We start from the raw sequence: 17,279 nt of genomic DNA on the forward strand, positions 1-17,279 counted from the left end.
GTGCAAACCCCCAGTGCCCTTGGGAACGCCCGAGAGAGACAGTTCCCTCTAATCCTGGTGCTGCTCTCATGCTGGTGAGAGTAGTGTCAGGATTTGTTAGGGGAATTTCCTGGAGACCAAGAGGAACACGGAGGGAGTGAGGAGGACGTTGGATGTCATGCAGCAAGCTAGGTAAGTGGTTATTTCTTTTTATTTACACTTACCACTCAACTGGCTTGCATGCATGCACCGATCACACATTTGCCCGCCTGCCCAGTTTTTATTTATTTGGTGTTTTATATAGCGCGAACATGACCCAGAGTAGGGTATCAGAGCGCTTTACATTTACATATCAAGAAACAGTTGAGTTACCAGTCAAGTCAACAAACATCAGTAGTTGTACATTGTTTTTGAGAAAAACATTAAGGCTTAATATACATATGTACAATCCATAACTAGGTTAAAGTTCGATGAGAATTAGCATTTGTATGATCTTGGCAGATGAATGAAAATGGAGTGACTGTTGAGATTTTGGGAGATATTTACTCATATAAAAATATTTGGCTTCATGTTTAAAAGTGGAAATGGACGAAATTCTCCTAGTGTTCGGAGGAAGAACGTTCCAAATTCTAGGGGCTGCACCCGAGAAAGCTCGGTCATAAGTTATTTTCTTACGGAAACGTTCCGGTTTCAATAGCAGGTCATCCTGACTCCGGGAGAGACGGCATCCTCCTGATAGTGTGATTTTCTGGGCTAGGTACACTGGTGTGTTGTAATGTATCGCTTTGTGATACATGCTATTTTTAGATTTATTCTTGCTTCGTAATGCAGCCAGTTAAGTGCTTTCAGATGGGGGGTGATGCGGTCGAATTTTCTGGAGCCGGTTATAAGTCTTGTGGCCGTATTGAGACAGGCTTTCAGAGGGGCTGTTGAGATCTTGGGGAGTTGTGCAGCCGTACTCGATCCTTGATAATACTTGTGCCTGGACTGCCGTTTTCAGGTCTGAATTGTTTAAGAAAGGTTTCAATTTTCTTAGGTAACTTAAATTGAACCGGGAGTTTTTTGCCATCATGTTAATATGTGACAACATGTTCAGATTTTTGTGTAGTACAATTCCCAAGGATTTGGTAGACTCAACAATCCTCGGAGTACAGTTTAGTGCCGTGATCAGATTGGTCCATTCTAGGAGGTTCGTAGCGCTTTTCTGGGGGGAAAATCAACAGGAATTCGGTTTCATGTGGGTTGAGCTTCAGGTGATTACTGATTAGCCAATGGATGGTTTTCTTTAATGCTTGGTTCATGATGCCTATCTCGTCTGACGATGTGATCTTGATGTAAAGCTCTGGGTCATCTGCGTACATGTGGAACAAGATGTTTGCTTGTAAGGTTTTTGTGAGTGGCTCTAAATGCAGATTGAATAATGCCGGGGATAGAGTTGAGCCCTGAAGAACTCCGATCGCACTACTGGATGAAGCTGATAATGTTTGGTTGACTATGAATGTTTGCGATCTGTTGTCTAAGAATGTACTAAACCATCTTAGGACTGTACCATCTAATCCCATCCTATTTTTCATGCGATCTAGTATTTAGGCATGGTTTACCGTGTCGAATGCCGAAGAAAGGTCGAGCAGGACTAGAAGGCAGGTTTTGTTGTAGTCGAGGGCAAGTAGAGTGTCATCCACGATGTGCAGAATTGCGGTTTCCGTACTATGGTTTGGTCTAAATCCTGACTGGAAGTCACTCAACAGATCGAATTCTGAGATATGCTAGCTCAATTGTTGTTGTACACATTTTTCCCAGGACTTTGGCTAGCATTGGAATGTTTGTTACTGGTCTGAAATTGTTACAGTCAGCTGGGTTCTCTGTTGTTTTTTTTAGGATTGGAGTGACTTGCCCTGTTTTTAGGCAGTCCGGTATTGACCCTTGTGCTAGCGAAGCGTTAATGATCTTTGTCCATGAGGGGATGAGCAGATGGTTTATTGTAGACCAACACTTTGCCGGTGGAGGATCGTTGTAGTGATTGTTTGGTTTAGTGGACTAGATGATCTTTGCAATGTCTATATCATTAATGGGCTTGAATTCAGACCATCCGGCATTGTTTTTGGGTGCTTCCAGCTCTGGTTGAGATTGATGCTCATCTGGGGTGCTCTTAGAAATCCAAAGGCATTCAGCTGCTTGTTTGAGCTCCACTTCCATCGATTTGGCTTTGGCAGTGAAGAAGGAGGATAACTCTTCACTGCTTATATTCGATTTTGAAGTTGTTGGTGCTGATTTAGCCATTTTATTGGACTGATCTTTTAGAAGATCGAATAGTTTCCTAGGTCTGTTTTTCGCATTATCCAGTTCTTTCCTGAAATAGTCTTTTTTTGAGTTTAGAATGCTTTTATTGTATGCTCTTCTGGCCTATCTTAGGCGGGGTGAGGATCCTCGAGGAAGGCTTTGAGTGAATTGATCTGATTATCCGTATGGTCCTCCCAATGAAGATTGAAATCTCCCAAGAAAATATCATTGGAGTGAGGAGATGAGTTTGCTGTGATGATTTCTATCAGCTGATCTATGAACCTGGTATATTTGCCTGGGGGTGGTGGTAGAAAGTGTCAGAGGATCTCAAGGACAGACCGAGATATTCACAAGACTCTAGGGGGTCAGATTGTATTTTCATAATGGCAATGTCAGATCTATATATACAGGCGATGCCGTCCCCTTTTTTTATTGTCCTGTCTAGTCCAGTTGGACTACTTTCCAGCTGCCGCAGCCCTGCATATTCCAGAACTTTCAATCAAAGAAATGTAGTGAAACTGTGTTTTTGGTTTGAAAGTAATTTTGGGTAAGAAGCCTGGTGACAGCCACACAGGTCACCACACATTGAATTCGCCTGCATGTCTAGTTTAAAAGAAATTGCAGGTTTGCTAGGTCTCCCTAGGTGCTGGCTGAGCCACGGTTTAAAATCATCTACAGACAGCCACAATGCAAAATAAAATGGTTGGTTTTCAGTTGAAAAATATGATGTGTCCATATTGCGTTTTGGGGCCTTCCTGTCCAGCTCACCAGACCTACCCACAGAAGTGAGGTACCATTTTTACAGAGAGACTTGGGGGAATGCTGGGTGGTAAAAAATCTGTGGCTCGCTGTAGATTCCAGAAGTTTTCATCACAGAAATGTGAGAAAAATGTGTGGTTTTGGTCAATGTTTGAGGTTTGCAAAGGCTTCTGGGTATGAAAACCTGTTGAGAGCCACCCAAGGCACCGCACCCTGCATTTCACTAGGTGTCTAGTTTTAAAAATTGTACAGGTTTGCTAGGTTTCTCTATGAGCCAGCTGAGCTAGCCCCCAAACCCCAAAATCCACAGCTATCCACACTGAAAAAAAGGGTTGATTTTCAGTGGAAAAAATGTGATGTGTCCATGTTCTGTTTTTGGCCTGTTCTTGTCGCAGGCACTAGGTATGAGGCCCCATTTGTATCAAGAGACTTGTGGAAAGATAAAATAGTGTAACCTTTGCTATTACCAATTGTATATCCCTTTGTTTGTGCGCCTTCCAAATGTAAGCCAGGGTGTAAGAAAGTAGACACTTAGAAAAATGCCCTCTGAATCACATGCTAGTATGGGAACCGACAAATTTGGAGATGAACAATTAACTACTGCTCCTAAACTCTGTATCTGGATTCAGAAATACATTGGTTTCCTTGATACCCATTTTCCCGTCTTTATATGTTACCATATGAATTGCTCTATACCCAGTACACAATGAAAAACCACTGCAAGCTGCAGTTCAGTTGTTGGCACTGGGTGCCTCCGGTTCTTGGAAACCCTACAATCCCTATATAGTCCCGCAACCAGAAGGGTCTGGCAAACATAATGTAATATTGGTTTTGTAAATCGGCCAGTGTGACAAGAACTTACAAATTAAAACATTGTCAGAAATGGACATTTTTCCTATTAGTTTTCAATATTTTTTTTATTACAACAGTTAGTATCCTTGCATCTACACAAATGACCCCTTGTTGAAGTCAGAATTCAGTCTACTTTTCAGAAATCTATAGCTTTCCGGGATCACCCATGGGTGTCATCCGAATTCCCACCACAAAGTGGAAGTAGGTTGAAAGCACAAAAATTTGGAAAAATGGGCTACCTCTTTGAAAAATGCCAAAACTGTGGTAAAAAAAAAAAAATGTTTTGATTCATCTCTGCAGGTTTCTGAAAGCCAGTAAAATGGTAACTTTAGCACACCAAACTTTTGTTGGTACCGTTTTTAGGAGAAAAACACACCTTACTGCAGAGCACTTTTTTTCAGATTGATCCTAAAAAAACAAAAATGTGCTTTATTTTGGCTATTTTCACAGTCCTCTCCAGGGAAATCAAACCCTGGGTACTTTTGGCATTCCCAGGACGTTAAAAAAAAAAGGGCGCTAATTTGGAGTGGATACCTTGCGTGGAGGTCTATGGGCAAACTCCCAAACAGCCCCAAAAGGACTTAGCATTCGGGGGGAGGGGGTGCTTAGCAGCCAAGGGGTTAAGGTGAGAAGCACACCAAAGACACACATTAATCAACCAGTGAGATACAATTTTGTGCGATCATTTGTCTATATTCTGCCTTTATTCGGGTAGTCGTTAAACACTGAATTACTGAAATTCCATGAAGTTGAGACAGAAAAAGACAAAAACAAATATCTTCCTAGATATAGTATTACAGGGGAGTGATTGGTGAGATACCAGCCACGGTCACCTGGAATAAACTAAAAGATCCCTACAAGCTTTGCTTTCCAGAGAGGTTATCAGAGTGTATCTTAGCTGGGATATGACCATGCCACAGAGTGCACATGTGAGCAGGCCTCTTGAATGCTTGGACTGACACTGTTGGGATGAGGTCCAGGCTGTTTATCAGTTGCTCTGCTGCTGTTGCTCTTATGAGGAACATTAACAGATTTAAGAGTCACAAGTTTCAATAAATAAGCCAACCCACCAATCGAAGCAAGTAAAGCTGGAGTCTGGGTAGAAACCATACAGAAAAGCTTCTCACCTTTCTAAGGATTTCCACTGTAGAAACCGGTCGAAGTACATGCTGTCCTGGTAGTTGGAGAAGGGCACGCCTCTCAAATACTCGTGCAGGGGACTGCAAAAGAGAGGGGACAAAAGACACAATAATGAAGAGCATCAACATTATGTCAGAGCTATTGCCTTTCATACTGATTACCTGGTTTCTTTAGCATTGGTCTGAGTTGGAGAATAATGTCTGAAAAGTTATTATTCAATGATGTTTTCTAGCCCAATAGGATTATGCAAAGTGGTCAAGCTACGATTTGACGTGAAAGGATGTAGGTGTGGCATATGGGAGATAAGCTAACAGCAAGTGTTGTGGACTGTGAGTTTTAAGTCAAAGCCATAATCGTTGTGCAATCTTGGAACACAGCACGTGAGCTTTTCACTCACAACCACTCACCCACTAACATGGTAAGATCATAAGAACTTTGGCCCATTTTAACAGGAAATTATAATGCAATGCAATAGGTCTCGCATTTATGAGAGTTTGAGCTATTGTCATTGTAAATGACAATGCCTTTTATTTATGTGTTGTTTTTAAAACAGTTAAATAAAAGGCATTGTCATTTACAAGGCCAATAGCTTAAACTCTCGCAAACGCAAGACCTATTGCATTACAAATGCATGCTTTAAGAATTTTAAAAAAGCATTAGGATAGAGCATGTCCTGCAGAATAATGCTATTTGAGAAAATAGTGCTCGGAGGCTGTAATTAAAGCCTACCGAGCAACAACACACGTAACAGGGGCTCTCGCCATGGGAGGTTACAAAATGAGACAAGGTGGTACTAAGAAGGGACTACTAAGCTTTTTGACCAATGAACAGTCACAGTTTACAGGGGACAATGACAAGCCAATATAAATTGTGGGTGGATAGAGCTTCAAGTCCCTACCTCAAAACAGCGTGCTGCCCAGGCTCGACCTAAAAAAATACTAACACAAACTGCCCCAAACAACACGTATTTATTGTCAGTGGTACAAACTCACCAGTTACATACAGTAAAGTGGGAGAGCAGAAAATGGGGTACCCCATCATTTGAAAGGCCATAAAATACAATACATACAGAAAAATCCCGAAGACTTAAGTTAGACTATAAAAGCACACTGTCACACTAACTCCTTAGAAGGACATGCCTTCTGAGTTATCAAACTAATTCCTGAAATACTATTGATTTGAAGAACTAAGGAGTTGATTAGTAACAACAGGGCCACCATTACAAGTCGGTTGGAACTTTTATGCAGTAAAATCTCTACGGGGTAAATCAGTTACTGCACCTTGGAGTTTTACCATAAGCTCATTTTACCACCCCATTCTTAATGTACAGGCTCATAATAAGAGATAATATGCAGAATCAGAGTTACCACTTCCAAATTCTGCATATTTTGCCTTGACCTTTGTAAATGTTGCCAGTATTACCAAATAAAATTAGCATGAAGTTAAAGCGCTAGTGTCCAGTATTACAGCACTATTCGGAATATCAGGATAGTGTGCAAACACTGTTATTGGCCCATCTCAGTATTTCCCACAACATATAATGAGGGATTTAAGATTCTAGAACTATAGTGAATTTGTAAGGAAAAGCGCTGTACAACCAGGCCTACCTCGAGTTTGCCTCAACCACAAACACTTGTTGTTGCCACATAACAGCAGCATTTCCAATTCAAATGCCCTAGCACTCCACCACTAAATCAATAAAAAAAAAAAATTGCAAATTAAACTATTTGATTAATGGGTTACATCTTGACTTGACTTGGGTTACATTATGCATTTCTAAAAAGCATACCAAATCGATTCTAGAACAACTTGCGCGTTTACATGTTAAGATGGCTTGTTATAAATACTGATTTGTCTGTTTAACAAATATTGCATAGCTTTATGAATCTTTAAGATCCATGAAAAAATAAATCATTTTGTTTTGTTGTTTGAGGTGCTCAAATGGCAATGAATGCAGAATATGGCTATTCCAAAATGGCTGCCAATTTCCCATTTATTTTTTACTGTTCGATTCAATCTTCCATTTCTACAAATGCCCGGTAACCAATGTTCCATGTTCTGTTTTTTTCTCCCAGTCCACTCCTCTGACCCAAAGATCATATGTTATGTAAGAATACAAGGTCATACCCTAGACAATAACTGAAAATTTCACGGCAAGGACTCTTCTCCAGGTTCTCGGCACACAGTGTCCTGTTGGTCTCACTGATTTCAGAAACAAATTCTCGAGACTGTGAAAAGATATAAATCAGAAAGCATGAAAGACAGTCAAAGGAGGAGACTGAATGAGACATTACTATCTACGTCCCCTGAGCAAATACAGAGGAGGTCTAGTTTCTAGTTAGGTCCAATACATTGAGTGCAGCTCGAAACTGATGTTCCAAAGTACAATATCCTGTACTTTGCAAGATCACTCCAATCACAGTATAGATTGTTAGGATTTACCCAAAACACTCGAGGATTACCCCAAAGCATGTCCTGAGACATATCAAAATGGTCAATATGTACACATTCAGTAAACTGTTTCAGTGCTCTAAATTGAAGTTGGTGTTCTGTGAATTATGGAGGGCTGGGTTAATATTTCGTAGTGGAAACAGAATGAACAATATTCTGCCATTACCCAGTCCATATAAAACTTCATATTTCAGAGCCACTTTGTCACTTGGGTAAAATTCCCCAAAAGAACACAATTCTGTGCCAGCTGATTGGTGACCTTAGAAAGATGCTGCTCTACCTACACTATATGTGCGATTGAGATGACCCTTGAGCTCGCGTTAAGGACAAGGATAAATGAGACTTTAAAAGTCTTTTTTGGATGTCATTTCCTTAGTAGATGGTGATCATCCAATCAGATCAGTTTCCAGAAAAGAACTGAAACAAATTACTCCAAGTATGACTTTTTTCATTTTTGTCTCGATGCGCACATTATGTATAATAAATGGAAACGAGTCTATAAATACCTGAAACCAAATTCGATTCCACGCGGCAATAATCGTATACATCTATTTCAAAATGCATTCCAAGCATGAATTTACAGAACATTATCTAGTATTTCAACCAATACTTACTTGCTAAAGTCTAAAATGGCTCACTGGAGTCATCCTCATTATCCCGCTTACAAGTAGCCCATAGAATTGCAATCCCGATACTATTAAAAGGATAGCACTGTTTATTGCACCATGTTACTGCTGTTAGCGATGGTTTGCATCATCTGTTAAAGTTCGGCAGATTAGGCCATTTAACATTCTGGAATTTAACTGGGGGAAAAAGGCCCAGGACTCACTGGGACATGTAGATTTTGGTCTAGTTAGTATTAACATCTGCATGTTACTCGCCAAAAATTCTGAATGGCTGAAATTTATCATGCCCGATAAATTTTGAATCCCGGGGCATCAGATGTGATTGGGTGTGATAAATTCAGACTATCTCTCAGGGACACGCTAAATCACGGCCTACTGTGGTTCTCATTTAATTTACTGTGGAGTGTAACACTAACGTCAATACAAACACACAGACACACACATACACAGAAATGCACTTTCCTATTTCCCTTAAGGAGGCAATTTGTTCCTCTGGGATATCTACCTTTCATATGGCGCAACACAAGACAGCACATCCCCCCCCCCCGCAGCTCTGTTCGACTGTCGTACAGAGCAAGCACCAGCAATAGGGTACTGCCACTCTCCAGCAGTGCCGGTCTTTCTGTGGGCAACATTGTCTCCCCTGCACGTACTTCCTTCGTGAGGAACAATCTCTCTTACCAGCACAGACTGGGCAAAGAAACACAAATTACAAAGGCCACTTGCCTCACTGCTGCTTCATCCTACCTTTGGGTTGAAGAACCGCCGTATGATCTCCTCGCCTGTATCCTTCCTCTTCTCATCTGCAGACACTTCATATTCTACCTAGTGACAAGAAAAAAGGATACCAAATGTGAAGGACAGCCTAGAACCAGATTCTCCGATGAGTCTGGACAGAGACTTCTGCAGGCTGTCAGGTAAACCCGTAGCAAGCTGCTATAGGTACACTATTTTTTTTCCGACTAATAGAATGAATGATAACCAAAATGGCGACACATAGCTTGTCTGAACCACCCCACACTTATATAAAAGTGCAGAATCTAAGTGCCTGGAGGACATTCACCTGTGATCAAACTATAGAATTCAGGAATTCTTTACATAGTCAACAATGCTTAAATCAGAAGTATTTAAGTCGATCACATCAAAGCAAATCTATTTGCATAGTGTTACAGTTACATAGGAAAGCTGCATAGTTAGTTCAACCATCTGGCTCAACAACACAATTACTAGTGTTACTCAGGACAGTTATGTATCAACCATATTTTCATGGTACAGTTGCATAGTTAGTTCAGTTGCATGAACACTTGCTTACAGCAGCAGCATGGAACATTTACATACTGTTGCCCTTCTGTTACAGTTCTATAGTTAATGTTGTTGCTTAACCAGCTACATACTTTTGAAAGTTGTTAAGTTCAAAAGGGTTAAATGATTCAAAGAGTTCCTCTTTTTTCCCCCAACTGCCAGAATCTTGAAACATGTGTAGTAAAGACCAATGAGAAGGTAAAACAAGCCCATTTCAACATTTGTTGTTATTTCTTCAAAGACAGGCGACTTTGCATTCTGCTTACTAATGCAGGATTTACAACAATCAACTTTTCATTCATTGTAAACATTTCTAGCAAAGCCACAAAACCCTCCAATGCCACAAATGCCTTAGAGCTCACCAAGTCTTCCTGACACCCATTGACAGTGGCTGCATGTCCTTCCTCTGGTGGGGGCCGACATCAGATTGTGAACCTGCGCACCATAAATAATCTTTAGGAAGGTGACTAGCATCTTTCCATCCAGACTTAGTGGAAGCAATGTCTTTGTTATGTGTTGTTTTTGCTTGAATTGGTTCTCTGTTCTCTTTTGAAAGAAGCTATTGATGGTCCACTAAGGCAGAGTAACATCGCCCCACTGCTTTGAGAGCAGTGCAGAGTAAAAATAAAATGATACAGTTATTATTATTTTATTTTTCAGTCCTAGGTGTGTTGATGGGTGGGTATGATCAGAGCAGGGGCCAGGGGGAGGAGTGGTTTTCACTCCCTAAGTGTGCATGAACTGTTTGACAGGCCCTCTAGGACCGACCGAACAGTTCATGCGCACTTTGCATCTTCCCCAACAGGCTGCAATGCATAGCCTGGTGAAGAACATGCACAGGCTCCCTGTCCCCATCTGTGCGCCAAACTACGGAGCTCAGACCAATCACAACGCTGCATTGCAGTAGTGTGACTGGCTTAGAGGAACCAATCACAATATTGCATTGCAGTGTTGATTGGCTTAGGGAACCTCGGTGCTTCCTGTGACAGAGGCGGTGACTGCGACGCAACCGCAGGCACATTTTCTTTTTTTTAAATGTTCTATCCCCACACTCACTTCCCGCCCTATCAGCCGCCACTGTGTATGTGGCTAAAATTAACTAAAAACCTGCTTTACTCCATGTGGTTGAGGCTTTCTAAAAACTCAAGACTTGATTCCATTTCAATAATTTGTTGAGCTTACTTTCTTCCCAAATATACCACTAAAAATTGCAAACCAGTTTCCAAGGCTGCCAAAACAGAGAACCTAAATCAATTTTCTCCAAAATCTGATAAAAGAGAAAACGTTCGGTAAATTTGTAACGATTCCGGTAAGTTACCAAGTCTATCAACAGCAATCAATGATGACAGAGGGACCACAGAGGCATTTTTAGGAGAAACAAATATATTTTGTCAGATTAAGCCTTCAGTTCATACTTGCCATTTGCAGTCATGGCAGTGTTCTCTGGCAGTGTTCTCTCTAACTCTCTTGCTCTATTGTTCAGCAAGAAGGGCTAGTTGATGTTTACTCTCAGGCAGTAGCAACTCCCAAAAACGTTTTCTGCCCTACATGAGGTGCTGTTTTACCATATTCCAGCCTTTTCTTTAGCTCATGTAGGCAGCCAACTCATTGATGTGTTTTGAGAGGCACCTCCAGAAGGGAGGGAGTCACCACACCGTCCATGGGACAAATGCGTAAAAAAACCCTTAGAGATGGACAGAACCGTCTAACTTGGAAAGGCTGGAAGTCATAGATGGGCTCCACGAGGCCGGATACCTTGTTTGCAAGGTCACGCCGAATCAATCTGCTGTGCAGTAAAAAGCTCTCAGTAGCAGAAACCTGGTTTTCTTGGCCACCTTGGGTTCGTCCTACATGGGCAAGCTGCAGTAATTTCCAAGTGCCACTTTTATCCAACTTTTGAGAAGGGTATTTCTGGTCACCCATAAAGCCCCACTTCCTCAACGCAGGTTTCTATGTACTAGGTCTCTCATCAGACAGGTCTCCTATATGTTCCAGTCCTCTGTGGTAAGCTGGGCCTTGCTGGTGTCAGAAGCCCTTCTAATGTTCATATGCCTGGAGCTGACAAACAGGAGCTCAGCCACTGACTGCTCTCTGCAGAGTGTGGCTCTCTTCCTTCCCCTCTCTAATTTCTGTTTGGCCTATAACAACCCTGTCCACGGTCTTTATATGGTATTTCTGAGCTTCATTCAGCTGCCTGTGTTATTCAACTAGTGCAGGGGTCTCCACTAACCCTGAGCAGACAACTACGCTACGCTCGCGTAGTTTGCGTAGTTTGTGCTACTTCGCGCTACGCGAATTGCACGTAGCACAGTGCAAAAATGCGTAGCGTAGTTGGCATTTTTTGCTTGCTCGCGGTCCTCAACGTCAAGTTGGCGACCGCAAGCGAGCAAAATGACATCTTAGCGAGACCTTTTCCTCGTTCGCGATCAGCAACATCAAGTTGCCGATTGCGAGCATGGAAAATAAACCTCCCGGCGAGATTCTCAACACGGGGAGCTCTGGTTTCTCATTGCGAGTGGTCGCGTATGCTCGTGACCGCTCGCGATGAGAAACTACCTGTCCGCATTGAGAAAGCTGCTGCTCGAGTAAAAATCTACTCAAGCATCAGAAAACGACAGCTCGCACTGTGCAAGATGAAGTTTCCAATGATTGCACAGTGCGGACAAGCATCCGGCACTGTGCAATCATCGCAAACAGCGCACTACACAGTTCGCGTAGTGCTATGCGTATCTCGCGAAGTGCACTTTGCGTAGCTACGTGTAGCGCTACTACGCAAACTACGCCCAGGGTTAGTCTCCACCCAGTAGCTTGTGGGCTACTGTAGCTCTCCAGCTACCTGAGGTGCTCACCTGTGTGCAGCCCAGATTATTAAATTAGAAAGCTTTTGATTGTTTGAATATACATAAAACAAAATTGAGATTATACAACAGTAATAATATTAGTAGTTCTCAATGCGTTTCATTGAACAACAGTAGCTCTCAGTACAGAAAAGGTTGGAGACCCTGAACTAGTGTATGCAGCCACTGTCGCCTATGGATCCTTATCTCGCAGTCTGTCTCTCAACCTCAGTGTCTGTGTGATCGATGACCCAACGTCTTTGTCCATGTCAACTGTCAGTATCAATGGCTGTGTCTGCTTTTCCTCTCCAAGTGCCTTTATATCACAGTGCTAGTGTCAGTACCAAGGTCTCTTTTTCCCTGTGTTGGTGCAGATGCTTCCCTATGGTGTATGTGTCTGGTGACTGCCTCGCCCTGCCCCGAAGTGTCAGTGTCATTCAGACCCTCAGTGACTGCATAACATGGCATTCTGGTGTCTGTGTTGATCCTGTCCCCGCGGCCAAGACTCCTCGACCAGGTGTCCTTATCACCTTGCAATCTAGTGTCTGTGTCTAAGTGGCCCTTAAAGTCCACATCTTACTGCCATGGCATCTGTTTCTCCCTTGATGACACAATGCCCTGTCACCCAGCTCTCCAGAGTCTGTGTATTCAGCCCCTATTGCCTGTGTCTCCCTGTCTCTGAGCCCCTGTCTCCTCATCAGGTGTTGCTGTCTCTCGATCCTCTAGTGCCTGTGTCTATGCAAACCCCAGTGCCTGTGTCTATGCAAACCCCAGTGCCTGTGTCTATCCTGCCCCTGGTGTCTGTAGCCTCTTGCCCTGGTGCCCGTGTCACCTTGCCCCAGTGCCCCTGTCACCTTGCCCCAGTGCCCGTGTCACCTTGCCCCAGTGCCCGAGTCGCCTTCCCCAGTGCCCATGTCACCTTGCCCCAGTGCCTGTGTCACCTTGCCCCAATGTCTGTATGCCCCAGTGCCTGCGTCGCCTTGCCCCGGTGCCTGCGTCGCCTTGCCCCGGTGCCTGCGTCGCCTTGCCCCGGTGCCTGCGTCGCCTTGCCCCGGTGCCACCCCGGTGTTGGTGTGAAAACGCCCGAGTGTCACTGCACCCATGTGCATGCCTCCCTGTCCTGGTGTTCGTGCCTCCTTGCTCGAATCAATGTGCATGCCTCCATTTTCCAGTGTTCATGTCTCCCTGCCCCAGTGTCTGAGACTCACTACGGAAGTAAGTTTAACACATCACAGAAAAAGCATCCATGTCACCAAACTACTTCTCATTACGAACCCAATTCCACTACAATAAACCACTGGCCACCTGTAATATTTGTCTGCACGTTTGGAAGTTGCACGATCACTCCCAGAACCCTTCCATGTCATCTCACTTTACACCATGGGGAGGATCAGAGAACTCACTCCTTGTCATCGAATACACTCCCCTCGGCGTTAGGGAAACCAAATACCAGGATTATCGTTGTAAGTGAAGGCCTTGCCGCTGCATGAATCACATTACTGGTACATTTGACACAGCTGCTGAACTTTGCAGCCCCAAGAGACTGCACGCCATATACCTTTTGAGGAATGGGCAAAGTAATAACTGACTGTAAAACAATGTGCACGCATATGGTTGGTTGTACACTATTCGGGTTTTCGTTTATTTAAACCAACACTAGTTAGTTACTTGAAGGCTTTTACCATTTGATTGGCACCCAAACGTACGCAAATGTCTGTGTCAGTTAGCGCCATTCCATTCCATTCCATTTCTTTTAGTGCTTTGTGGCATTCCTTTCACTTGTACAACATTTGGTTTCCTAGGTGTATCTTAAAACCATGTACAGAGTTCTTTTCTCCCTAATTTTACACTTCAATTCCAATCCCCACATATCTTTGTATGAAACAGGCTGTATTACTTAGGTTTTCACCAATTCCACGTTCTTGGGTCTGAGAGAATCTTTTTCCTTCAGGATCACGGACAATGCAAAATTTACCATCCACTTATTTCATTTGAGTATTGTTTAAAATCAAACCCACCTCCTTTGCTTTCTGCCTCATCAGCCAGTTTTAGGTTTGTCTGTAACTTAACCAGCGGGAATAGAAAATAATAAATTCCAATAACATGCTGCCTCTGACGTTTTCTCTGTAACGACTTGCATAAACAATTCATGATATTCTGGGACGCGGGTTGTGGTCCCCAACATTTGAAACAATGCTTCTCTTGTGTGGTTCAAATTTTGTTTGACCACCCCTGGAGGCGGTGGGCTCCAACTTAGAATCCAGCATTTTCCCTATCTACTCTCTGACAACAATCTCTGTAGGAAAGGACTTTCTTACTTTGGTGGCTCTCTAGCTAAGCTCCACCTCAAATTCTGAGAGACCATTTTCCCTAAAGGTGGAGTTAATGAGACGGTTTATAGCCTCTGTGCCAGCTACTCATCTGCTGGAATGATCCTACGACCTAACAGGGAGCACTCAGATTTCATTCACTACACCTGCAACCATCACCCTTACTTGCAAAAGACACCGAACAGCCAACACGCTCCTTGTGTCAATGGTGCTTACCAGGGTCCCGATACATCACTGGAGTTTACTTCTGATCACTGAAATTTCACTACACCAACAAATGGATTAACATTTTTGGGCATGGACCAGGAGCCGGGGACTCCTATCACGCCAACCATGAGAGTCTTATGAAACGACTCTCACAGGAACTCCTATGGACTTCAACCCAGGAAGAAGGGCACCTGAGAAAATCTCCTACCAGAGACCTCTGCCCTTAACCTTGGGCTGGGGCTGGACCACTGCCAGTCACACACTTCACCTAAGTGACTCTCATTGACCCCTTTTCTATTAAAAAAGCAGCATTAAGCAGGCCCAACATTCTACTGTGACGTCTTAGGCACTGGCCTGTATTTCTCGGTCCTGTGATCAGCTTACTCTACCCTGAAGCAAAGCAGTACACTCTGCCTAATCATACACACACCGCGCACTTCTCTAAACGAAAACATAGGAAGATCATTCTAGCTACCAATTAAACAAATTAACAATTTAGCAGACTAGCCTGCGGTGATACACTCACACTTTCGCCACTAACCCATGCTTATACTGTGGCCACAAATAAGCAAACTGCACACTGTCCATTTCAAATGGCAAACTTTTGCTCTTACTGCCCTCGCTAATTTCCAAATATTTCCCCTCATCACGCTCATCTGAAAACATCTGGATCAGATTTCCTGTGTTCATGCATGAGTAACACATCCAATCTTGGTTTTATCTTTGCATTCTGCACTTGCTGTCCTTTTTCTGAGTAATAGGACTAAAAGTCCTAGAATACAAAGAAATAGTTTGAACTGGAAGATCCACTCACACGCGAACCTGGGAAACCGCTCCACTTGTCCGCTCAGTCCTCATACAGTCCACCACTGCCAAACTTACCATCACTACGCTCTAACCGCACACCACGTAGCGGATTTTGTTGCCTCATTATATTAGATCCAGATTTGTGACATTTGTGAATCTGTTGATTCTATTTCTAAGAGGAGTGTTCACTGGGCTCACTTCATATCCCCACAAATGTATGAAAAATGGATGAGGAGGTGCAATCAGAGAGGAGTACTGAGGCCAAGGTCCTGCAAAGTCATTTAAGCCGACAAGGTGACCGAGTTAAACGGTCACCGTTGACATCTGCTGTGATCAGCAGGTCATGCTTTCCAAATTTAACACCATTAAATTGGGTGTTGCTAGCACCGGGCATTTATAGCGCTTAAAAACAGCAACCGTGAGCTATGAACGGCCACACAACAAAAGGAGTTACTGATATTATTGAAAATGCTGCTCCTCTTCATGACCAATTCCCTCTGCTATACAACTGAGATCTAAGGATAGCAACTACTGGCCCAAAATGTAAATGTACAGCACTGTTGTAAAGCCTTGTAAATCCCGAAGGTTGATGGCCACTGTTCATTAGGTGCAAGCCGAATGCAGGGTTCTTACTCACATAGCGAGTGTGGAACTTGCATCAAGAGTCAATGCACAAAATGGCTTCTATTTATTTACAAATGCCCAATGAGGGAACCTTTATTACTTCTGATAAGCCAAATGTGGCGCACTTTAGGGCCACATGACGTAAGCGAGGTACCCTGTTGCATGCCAAGTGGGGTTTAGAAGGAGCAGCCCAAAATTCTAGTGAGTGGTGTATCCCTCACACCAACCTTTTCTGCAAGAAGGTAGCCTCGGGTTGGCGCTTCAAATTGAATCATGGGAAAATAGCACGTTATAACTCAGGAGCCATTGCCTTGCAAATGCAGGGGCCATTTCTGCACATGTGAGCCTGTGAAGCTTTCGGAAAAGCCAAAGGTTGACAGATGTGAAAGCTTCCTCGTCTTGGAATTCATTTGTATTTTTAGAAAAGCTTTCAGACTTAACCCTTGGATTAGTACAGTCATAAATATTAATAATGGCCGTTTTAGAGAATTGTTTGTAAAGCTTATAATAACAATTTAAGTCTCTACAAGCAGGATAGGGCTGGCTCTTGCAAAGCTACAACAGCGGCAGATAGGGCAAAATGCCAGGTAGAGGGTCTGACTGGGTCGACTACGAACATGAACAGGTTTTCAGATTGGATGTGAATTGGGTGATTAAAACAAACTGCTGGAGACAGGCAGAGGTAAAGCCCAACCCCCGCCTGCCCCTCCAACGACATGGCAGGAAAAAACAGGCCCCCCCCTCAATCACGCACCAGCACCATTCGCCCTGGATGTCCTGCCCGCTCTCCACCCTACGATCCCACAGTGGACAGTCGCTGTGCTTTAAAAACTTCCTAGAGCTGGTGAATTAATGTCAACGGCTATGTCCCCGGAATCTGGATAAAACAGCGGAAAAGAGCCAGGTAATTCCCCATTCCATCCATCCCCCCCCCCCCCCCACCCCGCAGAAACCTGCACTTCTCCTACATCACAGCCAAGACCTGGAACAAGCTCCCAATCAACATCAGAAGCGCACCCACCCGGCACATCTTCAGGAAGACCCTCAAGACCTGGATCTTTGATTGCCCGGAGTTGTGCGCAATG

General features: G+C 43.4%; 1 protein-coding gene across 1 annotated transcript in view; it reads right to left on the reverse strand.

Annotated features, from left to right (window-relative positions):
* LOC146785104 (G protein-coupled receptor kinase 5-like) overlaps positions 1-17,279 on the reverse strand; it is a 506,690-nt gene that overhangs the window by 138,231 nt on the left and 351,180 nt on the right. Inside the window, exons 4-6 of the mRNA XM_085633729.1 lie at positions 8,835-8,912; positions 7,138-7,238; positions 4,998-5,090 (exon numbers count right to left, since the gene is read on the reverse strand). Of these exons, the coding sequence (XP_085489855.1) occupies positions 4,998-5,090; positions 7,138-7,238; positions 8,835-8,912 (272 nt within the window). The remainder of the gene's footprint in view (positions 1-4,997; positions 5,091-7,137; positions 7,239-8,834; positions 8,913-17,279) is intronic.

Source organism: Triturus cristatus, chromosome 11, assembly GCF_964204655.1.
Source record: "Triturus cristatus chromosome 11, aTriCri1.1, whole genome shotgun sequence".
NCBI lineage: Eukaryota > Metazoa > Chordata > Amphibia > Caudata > Salamandridae > Triturus > Triturus cristatus.